Source organism: Urocampus carinirostris, chromosome 16 (genome assembly GCF_059441175.1).
Source record: "Urocampus carinirostris isolate Australia breed hairy pipefish chromosome 16, RoL_Ucar_1.0, whole genome shotgun sequence".
NCBI lineage: Eukaryota > Metazoa > Chordata > Actinopteri > Syngnathiformes > Syngnathidae > Urocampus > Urocampus carinirostris.
The window spans coordinates 34,044,954-34,061,240 of NC_142364.1; the positions used below are offsets into that span (position 1 = coordinate 34,044,954).

Genomic DNA, 16,287 nt, shown 5'->3' on the forward strand with positions numbered 1-16,287 from the left:
TGATTAAAGATACATGCATACATCTACATGCCCCTTGATTCATCTCATTAATGCCCAATGTTTGACTTCTAAGGCAGATGATTTGGTCTCGTACATCAATTTCTACACCCCTGATATTTTGGCAATTACAGAAACTTGGTACTCCGCTGGTAACACAGGGCCAACTGTAGAGAAATATCATACCATTAGAACTGACCGTAAAAATGCTCAACATGGAGGAGTTTTGCTCATGGTTTCTCATGGTATAACTGTGTTTTCTGTTGCTAATTATCAATTCGATAGAATTGAGTTATTGAGTTGTGATATTCTTATTTCTGGGGTGAAGCTGAGAATAGTGCTTGTATATCGCTCTGGTCTGAGCTCTTTTCAGGCCAACGTCGCTATGTTCGAACATCTGAATTCTATTTTTGATACTAAATTGCAAATTCTACTTATGGGTGATTTTAACTTTCCTGACCTTCACCACAGTTGTCTTCATAATTCTGATACTAATCTAACTTCAAAGTTCAAAAACTTGGTTTCAAATGCAGGTTTCTTTCAGCATGTCGATAAACCAACCAGGGGGTCCAACGTATTAGACCTTGTGTTTTCCACTGACAGATATCTGATTAAAAACATTGACGTTGGGCCGAGTTTCTCTACCAGTGATCACGATTCTGTTACTTTCCAACTTAACCTGGCTCTTAAAAAAGACACCGCTGCGCTGCTCAGAATTACATACATTTTAAAGACTGTGATCTACATGGCATGAGATACTTTATGTCTAGTGTCAACTGGTATCTCTTATTTGATAATTGTGGGAATATTGAATAAATGTGGGCAATATTTAAATCTGTTGTTTACACTCTGATATTTGTATACGTACCCTCAGTTGCTGTTACACCTCACGTCAACCGGGATATAGCTGAATTGCATAGGCGAAAGCAGTTTATTCACAAGCTTTATAAACGTGATCAGTTGGCATACTTGGAAAGTTATCAAGATGCTTCAAAAGAACTGCGGAGGGCCATCAGGCGGGAAAGGGTGGCTGAGGAAAATAAAGTTTTAGAGGCTAATAATACTCGTAAATTCTTTTCATACATCAACCGTAAACTAATTTCTAGGGCATCTATTCCCAACCTGAAGGCATCTGACGGTACCGTTGCTACAGATAATGCTGACAATGTCCGTATATTAAATGATCAGTATGCCAGTGTTTTTGGTCGTGACAATGGTGTTTCACCCGACTTTCCCAGCAGAACTTCAGCTGTTCTGAATTCTGTGGAACTTTCAAAGGAGTTAATTCATAAATACTTGATAAAACTTCCCAGCAAATTTTCAGCCGGCCCTGACAAAATTCAAAATTTCTTGCTTAAAAAGCTAGCTGACTTTTTATGTGAACCATTATCTTACCTGTTCTCTAGATCTTTTGAGGATTCACAGCTGCCTGAGGACTGGCTTAGTGCTATTGTCATACCCATTTTTAATGGGGGGAGCACAACAAGTGCAGCCAACTATAGACCAGTTAGCTTGACTAGCTGCGTTTGTAAATTGTTTGAGAAAATTATCTCAGATGCCATATGGAAATTTATACAGGAGCACAATCTTTTTACATTTAAACAACATGGGTTTAGGTCCGGACATTCTACCATGACTAACTTAATAGCTCATTTGAATAATATTTATTACCAGTATGTTTTTTGTTCACAATATGGCTGGTCATGTTGTTTCCTTAGACTTTTGCAAGGCTTTTGATAAAGTGTCTCATAACAAGCTTTTACAAAAACTGAAATGCTATGGTATTAGTGGAAAACTGCTTGAATGGATAACTGCATATTTGTCAAATCGTAAACAATGCGTAAAAATTGATGATGTTCTTTCAGCGTGGTCGGAAGTTTGTAGTGGGGTACCGCAGGGCTCAGTACTAGGACCATTATTATTTCTGTTTTTTGTGAACGACCTACCTGAGGCCATTCAAAGTAGTGACATGTCAATTTTTGCCGATGATGCTAAACTGTCGGCTTTTCTACCAAAAACCCAGGTTACAGGAACAATTGATTCTCTCCAAAATGACATTAAATCAGTTTTTCTTTGGTCCGAAAAGTGGCAACTGCAACTGTCATCTCATAATTGCTTAGCACAGTCGTTTTTTCATGGTTCTGTTCCGCTGTATAACATTAATGATCATGATTTGCATGTTGTTACTGAACATAAGGATCTGGGTGTCACTCTTACTTCAAACCTAAAGTTTATCACGCATATCGCCAAAATTACCAACAAAGCCAATAACATAGCATCAAACATTTACAGACACTTTTACAACAAGAACCCAGCATTCTTAGTTCAAATGTTTTGCGTTTATGTTTGACCCGGGTTAGAATATAACAGCGTTGTGTGGAACCCTTACTTACTCAAGGACATTAACCTACTGGAAGGAGTTCAACGACGGTATACAAAGCTGATACCTGGGATGCACAGCTTGTCATATCCGGAAAGACTACAAAGACTGATTTTGGACTTTTTGGAGCTCCGTAGAATTCGATTTGATTTAATTTTTGTGTTCAAAGTGTTGCATGGAATGATCGATGTGCCTTTTGATCAATTTTTTGAGTTCTGTCGTGTTGATGGTTTACGTGCTCACAGATATAAGTTACGGGTGCCTAGACCTACCAGCAACTTGCATGGAAACTTTATTTCTTTCAGGATACCAAACATTTGGAATTTTTTGCCTGACCGGGTTATTAGTGCAAATACGGTTCAAACCTTTAAGCAAAGGTTGGCAGAAACAGATCTGTCAAATTTCCTTAGGGGAGGGGGCGTAAGGTGACCATATTTGGCCATGCTCACTCTCAGCATTAGTTTTTTTCTTTGTGTCATGTTTTGATTAATGTATCCAACAATACCTTCAATAAACATTTCATTTCATTTCATTATGTGTTAGTGATAAATGTATACTTTAGTAAACACTTGGAATAAGGAGAGAATATAATAATAGATTTCTAACATGCAAGGACAACGAGGAGACAGCCATAACCTTAGATAAGAAATTGCAATCCGTTCTAAAGGCTCGTGTGAGCCTTTACTTTTTATTAAATCTGTTATCTAAAAATAGCAACATGATGGGCAGGTAGTGACAATGATGTAAACTGTGCATCATAGTCAAAATAATGAACAACAGTGCAGAATAATAGTCAAAAAAACTCTGCATCCTATTCAATCGTCTTTGCAGGTGTCCAGGTGTCCAATATCATAAAAACAGAATTAATATCCATCCATTCATTATCTGCACCGCTTATCCTCAGTAGGGTCGCGGGGGTGTTGGAGGCTATCCCAGACAACTCACTCGCTCATTTACACCTAGGGACAATTTTGACCAGCCAATTAACCTGACATGCATGTTTTTGGAATGTGGGAGGAAACCCACGCAAGTATAGGGGTAGCATACTCCACACAGGAAGGTTTTATCCCATAACCTCAGAACTGTGCCGCACATGCGTTAACCGCGCTGCCCTTAAAATAAACATACTCGTTATATTTGATTTTATATTTTTTTATAAATTGTAATTATTATTAATTTCATACATCACTCATAATGGAACACTCATAATGAAATAATAATGAATAGTTTATGCAATTTTGTAAGCTAAGACATTAATAATTTACATTGAAAAACTCAAAATAGGATTGGGGTTTTTCATGGAATTTGATAAATGTGTAGATAAATAAACTAAATACACAGTGAAAAAAACAGCAAGTACAGAAAACAATATCCAGCTGTTGGCCTTGAGTGCAGTACAGATTAACACTTAATGAAAATATATTTTTCATAGAAAGCAGGATTGCGTGTCAAGGGAAACTTGGGACAGGACTTCAACCAAAAGAACAATACATGCTTATTAATGGTACTTTTTAGTGTAGTCCATAAGCAAGTTACTCTTACAGACGGGACAAACTACCAAAAATGCTTCACAATAATTTCCATTAAGCTACTGTTGTCCTGAAGATGGATGGGCACCACCAGGCTGTACTTGCCCAAGACACACGAAAGGAAACGGTGCCCCTACAACCCTAGTGGTTAAGAGATCCACCCAAACCAAAAATACATAAATTGTGTTGTGCTTGTTTTCCATTAACATCCATTAATTAGCCAAGTGTATACAAAAATATTTTGACTGGAAAAAATATATTAAAACAAAGTTTCAATTCCTTTTCGAAACTCCTGCCCCTAACGTAACATACAGAACATTGTTCTAAATGTTTAAGACCAAGAATTTAATCTAAGGGGCGGCAGTAGCTCAGGAGGTAGAACGCTCGTCTTGGGATCAAGGTATCCCAGTTCAAATTCCGGCTCGTCCGTGTTACATGTCGAAGTGTCCTTGGGTAAGACACTGAACCAATACCCCCAATAAGCAGGTTAGCGCCTTACATGGCTGCAAGGCCGCTATTGGGAAATGTAAAGCACATTGTAAAGTGCTTTGGGAAGTCATTGACTTGAAAAGCGCTATATAAATGCAGATCATTTCATTTCATTTCATTAAGTCGATTTTACAAGTACAATTTATTTTTAAAGTAACTAGATATTTTCTTGAAGAAACAGACAACAAAGTAACATGAATAAATGCGATTATTCCTTTTTAACACGTACACATAGCTTGAGAATAAGTATAATACGTAAAAATGAGACATACAACAACAACAATAAAATCTGTCACATTTTATAACAAAAACTATTTGTCCCACATTTGTGTCACAAAAAGAAAAAAACCCACCCACCCATATATGTGTATATACATACATATATATATATATATATATATATATATATATATATATATATATATATATATATATATATATACATACATAAGGTGGTTGCCTTGCGCATGGCTGACGCTGCTATCGGTTAGTTAGTGTGTAAAAAGGGAAAAGTGTGAAGCACATTGTAAGGTGCTTTGGGAGGACTTCATTGACTTGAAAAGCGCTATATACATATATAAATGCAGTCCATTTACATTTCCAAAGAGATTGAATAGGATGCCGGTTCATTATTCGACAATTTTTTGCGCAATGTTGTATGTCGTTTTTACTATTATGCATGGTTTACATCATTAGCATTATTGGGCAATCATGTTGCCCTTTTTTGATTACCACAACCCTTTTGACGGATCTGCTTTTGTAACCTAGAGATTTAATAAAAAATAAATGGTTCAGAGGTAGTCTTTTAGGACAGGTTGGATTTTATTATTTGAGGGCTGGGCTTTCTCCCACAGTCTCCTTATTTTGATTGTCGCCTAAACTTTAAACTTTTATAAACAGTACTGGCGTCAACTAGTTTTCAAGAGTAAATAATACAAATGATGACTTTATTAATAGTCCCCAATCAAGTGTTTTCCTTTTCTAATGCATTTTTATTCATTTATGCAAAATTGTTTCTTCTGCTGTTAATCGAAGAGCCCCATGGATTTCAAAACAGTCGTAATAATTTCATCCTACAGATTTCACAATTGCTGATTTTTTGGCCTTTAATCAATTCGGCAAACTCAAAGGTGTTGTTAGCGGCTGGCAATTGGTTATAGCACAGTTAAGTGTCGCTATAAAAAGCCTGCTAACACATTTATCTTCACGTGGGGAGAAGTAAGCGTTTTACTGAATGGTGTCTGAGTGTCTTCCAATACATTTTCCCTGCTTTTGTCATTGCACACAAAGACAGACACAAAAACATGCGCATGCTCATTGAAATAAATGATAGAGCTCATTTCCATGTGAATACTGAGCGGAAGGTAGATAGAGGCGGCGTCATTGATACAAGCATGCACATTCTTATGCGTAAAAATAATAATTGTTGCTTTTGTTATCGAGTTGGTGCTCATTGTGTGGTCAGAGGCAGAACGAGTTCAGGTAACATTAGCATGACTCTGTTGCCCCCCCAAAAAAATAAAATAACTGTTTGTGTGTGCTGGAGTTCAGCTGGCTGTTGATACATCCTATTAACATGTGAATAGATTCCCTCAGCTTTTTCCTGCAAGAAGCGGGATCGAACTATTTGTTGTCACTCGTAACACAAAAGGTCAGTCACACACACTTTTGTAAACATATACATGGCAGACCAATCCTGCCATATGTAGAAATACATTTATAAAAACAGACGCTGCCCCAATTATGAACGAGATATGTTCCTGACGATCGCTTGTAAGTTGAATTTGTTCGTAAGTTGCTTCAATGGTATAGCTTTAGTGGGATGTATGTTAAAAGTATATATAAGTATGTTTAAGGCTTGTATAAGTAACCTGTTTTGTTTTTTTGAATAAAAAATACATATTTAAGAAAATAATATGCCCTATAAAGATAAATAATGTTAAGTTTAACTTACTTTTATAAGATAAGCTTCATGAGTTTGGCGACTTCCTCCGTGGTAGAAAGTTGCCGAAAAAAAGTGATCCAACCATTTTCTGAACCGCATCAAGCTTTATTATTCCACTTTCATTTCAAAAGAAACGGCTTTACACTAACTATATTGACTGGGTGCAGGAGATATTAAATACGCTGCAGGTGTGGAAGCTGTGTGAGCTCTCACAGCGCCACATGCTGGTAGTGGTGGAAAGAAGCACTACAGTACTGTCCTGTACTCGGAGGTGAACAATACTAAATCTAACTCACAGCAATGTCTGGATGTTTTTCGACACCCAAAAAAAATGTTCGTTCAAGTAATACTTAAATATATGACACAAATTCAAACCATTCATATATTTAGGCCTTTGGTCATTTTTCATATTGGTATTTATTCTGTTCTGTAATTTGACATGTATTCTATTCTCTATTTTGTGACAGTAAAATGTTATTTATATGAGTGGGCTGCTCAAAATGCCTGAGGTTTGTTATATTTTGTTGGTAAAGGCATTACAGTTGATCAGTGCACTTGTCTATGACCAATTAGCAAAAAACTAAGCCAGTTCGACCCTCATTCTCATTCAATAAGATTAATGAATGCCTGCAAATATATGTCACATAAATAAACCCATAGATAAATCATGTAATACCTAAATATATTACAAAAATTTGTAGTTTATCTATACATTTTGTCATATATTTATTTTTGTATTCATTGTGTCATGTATTTTGCCGTGTATTTTGTTGCAACAAAATGTTATTCAAATCATGGGGAAGGTCAAACTGCCTGAAATGTTCACCTATTGGATGATCAACGGGTGCAACATTCAACTACATGCCTTTCTTCATTACTGATCAACCAATGGCGAAAATGATCAGCCTCCTCATTTGAAGAATGTTATTTTGTAATAAAATACACAAAAATTACATGCTGTCTAAAAAGGAAAAGCGAGTATTTTCTAATGTACATTGTAAAAGAAATATCATCAAAAAGTGATTCATAAACTAAGCAAAAATGCATAAACTATCATGTAAACATATTTTTCAAATAGTTGAAGGCCGAGGCATTTTTATTTATTTAACACAACATTAGCCTCACCTAGAGGGAGCTGAGATTTTTTTGTATTGTATTTATTTATTCAGCCAGTATAAACCATAATCATGATATATGCAAGAAATCATTTGACACGCGAACACTCAATAATGATAAAATAATAGATTTAAAAGAATAAAAAGAATAGAGTAAAAAAGATATTGTAGTTTATAGTACAAGGTAATTATATAGAATAGTTTAAAAAGAAAGAATATGTAAATTACAAGACTAGAGTAGAATAGGTCGGAGGAACGCCGTTGGCATAATAATGCTATACATAATAACCTAAATCAATTCCCGTTGAACTTACGGATAGCGGAAGGGTAAAAAGTCTTTTTGATGATAATCTGCCATCTTGCCGCTACAGGTACCTTAAAAACCAAAAAAACTTGCAAAGGGCTAGGCAAAACAAATGAAAAATGGTGCTGTTTGGTCACTTTGAGTGTCCAAAGTTTGTATTTTCCCTAGTACTTTTTAGCACTTGTTTTTGGTTGGCAGCACAGTACAGCGGCATCTAGTGGTCAAATCATACACACTTTCCATTTCAAACGCTACAAAAATAATCATTAAAATTGACAAAACTTTCGGATGTGGCAGAAGGTAAATTACGTTTATATTGTGATAGAAAAAAAATCTAGCCTCTAACTCCCAAATCAGATTGCAGCCAGTTACTTTTGCTTAATGTAGTTTTATACGGTGGCGCAGTGGTTAGCGCTTATGCGGCACAGTTCATGTCATGGGAACCTGTCGTGGGTTCAAATCCAGCTCCAGGCTTCCTGTGCGGAGTTTGTATGTTCTCCCCGTGCTTGCGTGGGTTTTCTCCGGGCACTCCGGTTTTCTCCCACGTTCCAAAAACATGCATTTCAGGTGAATTGGCCGGTCCAAAATGTCCCAAGGTGTGAATGAGCGTATGAGTTCTCTGTCCGCATTTGCCCTGCGATTGGCTGACAACCAGTTCAGGGTGTCCCCTGCCCACTGCCCGATGATTGCTGGGATGGGCTCCAGCCCCCCCGCGACCCTAATGAGAATAAGCGGTGCGGCTGATTTGTACATCTGTGTCACAATCTGGCACTATTCTCCACACTATGTTGCACTCGTGCTGTTGTCTAGAAATATATGGATCAGATTTACTGTGATGCAGCCCTCATTTACATTTTCTTTCAGGGCAGTAGTAAATATGTGCGTTGTTGACATCTTAAATGGTCACATGATCCAAAAATATGTGAACTAGGCTAATTAGGGGGAAAATGGTGCAGCTGAAAACGGCTATGAATTTCCCTCCGGGGATGAATAAAGTATCTATCTATCCATCTATCTATCCATCCATCTATCTATCCATCTATCTATCTATCTATCTATCTATCTATCTATCTATCTATCTATCTATCTATCTATCTATCTATCTATCTATCTATCTATCTATCTATCTATCTATCTATCTATCTATCTATCTATCTATCTATCTATCTATCTATCTATCTATCTATCTATCTATCTATCTATCTATCTATCTATCTATCTATCTATCTATCTATCTATCTATCTATCTATCTATCTATCTATCTATCTATCTATCTATCTACAAGTGTGCAGAGGCACAGCTCCGTTGGTGTTCTGCAGCCAATGGCATCAACACATTTGTTATTGTCTGGCATACCTCCCACCACCAGAGTGCCCCACCTGGCATTTTGAACTGGGCACCTGAGTATGATAATTGACATACCAGTGCCAAGTATCCTAAACCCTTTTAAAGTGCATTTTGTTCAGGAAACTTTGTCGGGTCATTTTGAGTTCTCCTGTCAACCTCATGTGTCTTTTTTGAGTTCTTGTGTCATATTGTTTCCACCACCACGTCAAGTTCATTTTGTGGTTTCTATATTATTTTGATTATCCCATTATAAATTTCCAATTTCTGTGTTTCTAGTTCGGACTTTAAAATTTGTTTTTTTGTTTCTGATTCTGTGTTAGGGAATTTTGTTAGTTGCTTTGTGCCCACGTGTTTGTTTGGTACTTTGGTCCTATTTTCTTGTTTATAAATACAAGCCCTTGTTTTTCCCACTTCTGCCTGCTGTTCCTGCTTCCTAACACAAGAGTCAATCATCCGCAAACAAAACCTAACACCCTTTTTGCTAATTGTTGTTTGTGTTAATTTTGCAGTCCCGCCTCAATTCCTCAACTATCCAACGAATACAAATGCCTACGAATCCACTGACACTGAGTTGGAGTGTGCTGTGACAGGAAACCCACCACCGACCATACGCTGGGTAAAAAACGGAGAGGATGTCATCCCAAGCGACTACTTCCAAATTGTGGTAAGAGAACATGACACAAATAAACCAATTGTATAACTTTGGAATTCATTTCCACCTGACATCAGGAATTCTGCCACCCTGTCCACTTTCAAATCTGGACTCAAAACCCACCTCTTCAGACACGCCTATTCATAATTATTTGCTTCACATAAACCCCCCCTTTTTTAAAAAAAAAAACTTCATTTGGTTGTAAATATTTATTATATTTTATTACTTTCTGGTTCGTTTGATATTCAGTATATATATATATATATATATATATATATATATATATATATATATATATATATATATATATATATATATATATATATATGTGTGGACTATTTTTAAGCATTTTTGAAAGGGCGTCGTTACTTGGCGGTTCCACGTTCACGGATTCAGAGCCTTGCAGGTCTAAAAAAAAATAATAATAAAATAAAATAATTTTAAAAAATAGAATTAAAAAAAAAAAAAATTAAGCATTTTTGAAGGGGCGTCGCTACTTCGTGGTTCCACGTTCGCGGGTTCAGAGCTTCGCAGGCCTAAAAAAATTATAATAATAAAATAAAATAATTAAAAAAAAAAATAATAATTAACAGCGATATCCGAGGGATTACTGTATGTATATATATATATATATATAGATATATATATATATATATATATATATATATATATATATATATATATATATATATATATATATGTATACAGTGGAACCTCGGTTCTCGACCATAATCCGTTCCAGAACCCTGTTCGAAAACCGATTTGTTCGATCACCGAAATCATTTTTCCCATTAAAAATAATGTAAATCGTTTTAATCCATTCCAACACCCTGAATGTTTACCTTGAATGTTTAACGGAAACATAAAGCTAACCCAGGCTAATCGTACGTTCGTGTTATCGTAATCTTCCGTACGAAAGATTACGCTAACATGAACAACGTAAAAATAAAAAAATCAGGTTGTTTACAAGTCATTTAACACCCGGGTCTCCACAATCAGATTCAGATTCAGATCTACTTTATTGTCATTCTAGTACACGTGTATACAGAACGAAATGTCGATACATCTGACCCGCACAGTTTCCTCGAATGTACAGATATAAGTAAAAGTTGTATTGTATTATGGCTACGTATAGTATTTTACCATAGTGCCGATAGTGCAAGAGGAGTAGCTAACCAGATGTGCAAAATGGGCATTCAGGTTAACAAGTCAGGTAAACAGTAACATTAACACTGTAACAATAACGCTGTAAGTACAATAGTGCAGAGAGCAAATGTGCAAGGAGTGGCAAGCTATAAAGAACTGCCAGTAGTGCAAAAAGTCAGATTAGCAGCCGTTAAGATTTAGGTTAACTATATGTTAGATTGACCATTTACGGTTCATTGGAAAGGGGGCTCCGCTCCAACACCCTGAAAGTTGGGCTCCGTTTCAATACCCTGAATGTTTACCTCGAATGTTCAACCTAAACAAAGCTAACCTAGGCTAATCGTGCGTTATCGTAATCTTCCGTACGAAAGATTACGCTAACATGAACGTGTAAAAATAAAAAAAATCAGGTCGTTTACACGTCATTTAGCACCCGGGTCCCCACAAAAAGTGACTAGCGCTTCATTGGAAAGGGAGCTCCGTTCAAACACCCTGAATGTTTTACGTAATCAAAGCTAACTGAGGCTAATCGTACGTTCGCGTTATCGAAACCTTCCGTATGAAAGATTACGCTAACATGAACGTGTAAAAATAAAAAAAAGGATTATGAATAGGATCTCTTACCTTTGTGGTGGTCAGCATAAGGCGCAGACAGTGGGGTATTCCCTAGCAAGATCAGACACTCGCACACCTCCTTCATATTTTGCTGTTATTTCTTTCTTAAATGCAATAGTTGTACGCACTACTTTTCATTTTTCACCTAGGGGCTAAAACACTTCGTACACCTATATTAAAAGCAAAAGCAAAACGAAGCACGTCCGCACGTGATAACAGTCGGTCAGGAAAAGAGTGATCTACACCCGTACGCCGCTCAGCATCGCACCCTAGCGTACGCACTCACGCATTACTGGCGTTCGAACTCCGATTTTTTGACCGAACAGCGAAGCAAGAATATCTCGAAATTTTTGGTCGGACTCCGATTTGTTCGAACTGAGAGGTGTTCGAAAACCGAGGTTCCACTATATACATATATATATATATATATATCTCATCTCAGCTACACCGCTTATCCTCATTAGGGTCGCGGGGGTGCTGGAGCCCATCCCAGCAATCATCGGGCAGTGGGCAGGGGACACCCTGAACTGGTTGCCAGCCAAACGCAGGGCACACGGGGACAGACAACTTACTCGCTCATTTACACCTAGGGACAATTTGGACCGACCAATTCACCTGAAATGCATGTTTTTGGAATGTGGGAGGAAACCAGAGTGCCCGGAGGAAACCCACGCAAGCACGGGGAGAACATACAAACTCCGCACAGGAAGTCTGGAGCTGGATTTGAACCCACGCAGGAGGTTCCCAAGACATGAACTGTGCCGCACATGCGCTAACCACTGCGCTGCCGTGCTGCCCTTATATATATATATATATATATATATATATATATATATATATATATATATATATATATATATATATATATATATATATATATATATATATATATATATATATATATATATATATATATATATATATATATATATATATATATATAGTCCATGTGTGTGTGTGTGTACATATGTATGTCTATTTAAACAAAAAGTCCAAACAGGGAACAGCAAAATGTATAGCCGATGTAAACACTTTCTACGAGTCTCCTGAAAAAGTTGAAGCACAGGCAAAATTTTACCATGAGATGCAAGGAAAACAATCTTAAGGTTCTTTTGGTGAATAATCTCTAACTTTGAATATTATTTATCTTGATATGCTGTGTTTACGAAATTACCTTTTTCTACTAAAGTAATCAGAACCAAGACTTCTAATGAATACAATTATCTTATAGGACACATGGAAGATATTTTTGCTCATTTGTTTTTTCTACAGTTTGCCAAATTTCCTGTGTTGCTCATTTAAAACATGAATTTCAATTATTTTACCAAAAAATGTAGTAAAATAGTCCTAATCAGAATATGGGAAATCATAAGAGGGGAGTGCTTACATTTGCACTATGAATTTTAGAACTTTAGCCACACTGAAAATAACCTTGGAAGTGAGATTGGAAGCAAAACCCTTTGATAACCGCTAACCATGTGTCAATTTTTACTGGATAAACCAGGGCTAGCCTAACCTCTTATAAGTGGGCCTCAATGGGCTAAAATATTTGGCTGCAGGGCTGGGTTAGAAAAAAAAGATTAATTTTGATATTTTTGTATCTCCCAATACATGTTGCAATCCGATACCTTGGCAATAGAGAAAAGGAGACCATGAAGGCATATCCAGTTATTCTAATATTGTCGCTGCTATTTCAAAAATATGTATTTCATTGTTGGGCCTTTTCAGTAAACATTCCATTCATGGAAAAAATACAATGAAATAAAATAAAAAATACAGAAAATGGAGAAGTCTCTTTAAATTGCAACAGCGGTATGTATTTTTTAATAAATTTGCAAATATTTTTTAATCTTAGGAGCATTTGATGGAATTGGTTTTAAAGCACCCAGAACAAAAAAAGTGATTACTTTTGTCCATTTTTCAAGCACTACCTTTGATGAAATGTAGTGAAATACACAAAATACACTAGCTTAGAAATTGAGATAGTAAACAATTGAAAAAGACTGTTTTAAAAACAGGGAGTCCCAAAAAGTATACACACTAACTTCAAATACCCCAAAGACTTATTTTTTTCTTTTTCAGATTTGCTCTTGGCACTGGCGGTTTTAGGCACGGGTGCTTGGAGGTGGTCTCACCCAGAGAGTAATTTAGTGTAGAACCGCCACTGGCTCTTGAAATAAGAATGGTGGATAAGGGGCTTACAATTGTGCAGATAAAAATTCTGAAAACATTCTGGAAATGTTAAAACAAGACTAAAGTGCCAAGTTTTGGGGCATCTGCGTGTGAAATTCTTTGAACTTCAGCTTTATTTTGAATTTTTTTCACAGCTTTTATTTCCATTTTTTCGTCTTTAAATCTAAAATAAATATATTTTCTAATCCGGTATAAATTTTTTGGAACACTTTGTACATTATCACATTCTTAACATTTGTTAGGCGTGATTAAAAAGCCTTACATACTGCTTTTGGCCCGCGGGATACACTGAACTAAAGAGAGTGTGTTACCCTAATTTAGTTTTATTTTTTATTTATTTTATTCTATCTGTTTTGGGGGTCAAAGTTTGGTCAGTGACATGTTGTCTATCTGTCGCTATTCAGGATGGCAGTAATCTGCAGATTCTTGGTCTGGTCAAGTCAGACGAAGGATTTTACCAATGTATCGCTGAAAATATCGCCGGCAGCTCACAAGCCATGGCTCAATTGTTGCTCCGGGAACCAGGTAGGAACCCACATAACACAAAGAGAATAAGTGTGTATCCAAAACTTAATTCCTAACTCATCTCCATTATTTCATGATCAATGTCCCCCAAATATACCTAAAATTACCTATATATACATATATATGCATATATATATATATATATATATATATATATATATATATATATATATATATATATATATATATATATATATATATATATATATTCCATATTCTACAGTGAACGTCCAAGCTACTTGATTTTTGAACTTTTTTTACAATTAACCTCGTTTATGTCGAGCAACTCAGTGTCTCACAACAAAATGTTCATTAACAATATATATATATAATATAAGGAAACACATGTACAGTATAACATATTAAAGTACATAAATAAACACGTTTGAAAAATAAATATGGTGTAAGATTTTTTTATATTTTGTAAGGGAAAATACGACAGTTTGTAAGGGCATGGAGCCCTGGAGGTTGACAGGTATGAGTATGCCTCAGAAAAATCAGTTAGTATTAGGTGAAAATCAACACAAAATTTGTAATTTCTTCAGTGTCAGTAATAAGTCGAAACATAATGCAGAAACTGATAACAACGGCAATACTTCCGGCACGAAAAAGCGGCGGATAAATTCTTCGGAAGATCGCAATGGCAAGGAAAACACGTGTGTTAAGTCTAACGATTCGACAAAAGAAAATAAACAAAAGAATATAGATTAATATCATTATTTCAGCAATATTATTTTGTATAATGTAAAATATTGTTGTGAACTGAAAAATCTTGAAGTGATAACTGATTTGTATTACCAATTAACTGTGATGATTAAATTGAACGAATGTATAGATTTATATTATATATTTGTCGCTGATTTACAATTTCAACCTCGATAACACTAAATTTTGGGGACCCATAGGTCTCTGTTGGGACCCATAGAGTTTTGAGCATGCGGGTCCCCGGGACCCATCACTTTTCAGAGGTAAAATGAACACTGATATATATATATATATATATATATATATATATATATATATATATATATATATATATATATATATATATATGTGTATGCTTCTATGGTGGTACTTACAGTATAATTCGCATTATAAGTTGCCACCAGTGAAAAAATGCAAGGTAAAACAATAAAAACAAGGAAAACATCTCACCTGGGGTTTAAGTCACATTTTTGAGGGAAATGTATTTGATAAAATCCAACACCAAAAGATCCATGTCGTCTTGAAAGGCAATTCAAAATAGAGAACACGGTAAACTAACCTTATACGTAAATGCATTTCTTAGACACGCCCGTCATTAATGACTTAGAATATCAAGAGTTATTAACATATCAAGAGTTATTCAGATACAGTAACTGTATCATGCCTACTAAACTATCAGCTTCACTCCAAATCACTAGATCCAATGAAATATTCATCCTCTGTGTCACTTTTACCAGTAAACAACTCCCCCCCTCGGGAAGGAGAACAAAACTGTTTCCTCGTTACGCTTCTAAGTTGCGGTCAAGGTTGAAATTATCAACACAGGCCTAGAGCACCCTCTGGAGGTTTAAGGTGAAAATAACATGTGAAGTGAAATACAGTACCGGTAATAAAAATGTAAAACTCAGTGATATAAAAATGTGTCAATAATTTCACAGTCCCACTAGAGTACAAGTCTTGCCAAACTATGAAAAACAACTTCAACTTATAGTACAGATAATACGGTATTAATGCTAAATGTTTTAATACGATTTATTTCATGAATTTGCATGATTTTCATTTAACGTATGATTTAAGGTACCTGGCCTGGAGAGAGATGGGCTGCACTTTCAGTTCTAAGCCTCCTCTAAATTTTCTCGTCCGTACCACACACAATACGTTGCACAGTTGCTTTTCTTACAAGTTGCAGATTTTGACTGCGTTCGGTGCTGTACCAGTGTGTGTGTTTCCATCACCAAATGTGCACATAGAAATTCTTCGTTTGAGCCACAAAATGAAAATGCACCCGTCCAAATGGAGGACCGATCCTGCCATATGTAGATATGAATGTATGAATAAATACAT

The 16,287-nt window shown here is 35.9% G+C and overlaps 1 protein-coding gene across 3 annotated transcripts in view; it reads left to right on the top strand.

The window, feature by feature from the left end:
• The window catches only part of dcc (DCC netrin 1 receptor), a 409,358-nt gene that overhangs the window by 155,721 nt on the left and 237,350 nt on the right, over positions 1-16,287 (top strand). For all 3 annotated transcript variants that reach the window (XM_088355706.1, XM_088355707.1, XM_088355708.1), the window contains exons 6-7: positions 9,617-9,771; positions 14,118-14,238. In XM_088355706.1, coding sequence (XP_088211832.1) covers positions 9,617-9,771; positions 14,118-14,238 — 276 coding nt within the window. The remainder of the gene's footprint in view (positions 1-9,616; positions 9,772-14,117; positions 14,239-16,287) is intronic.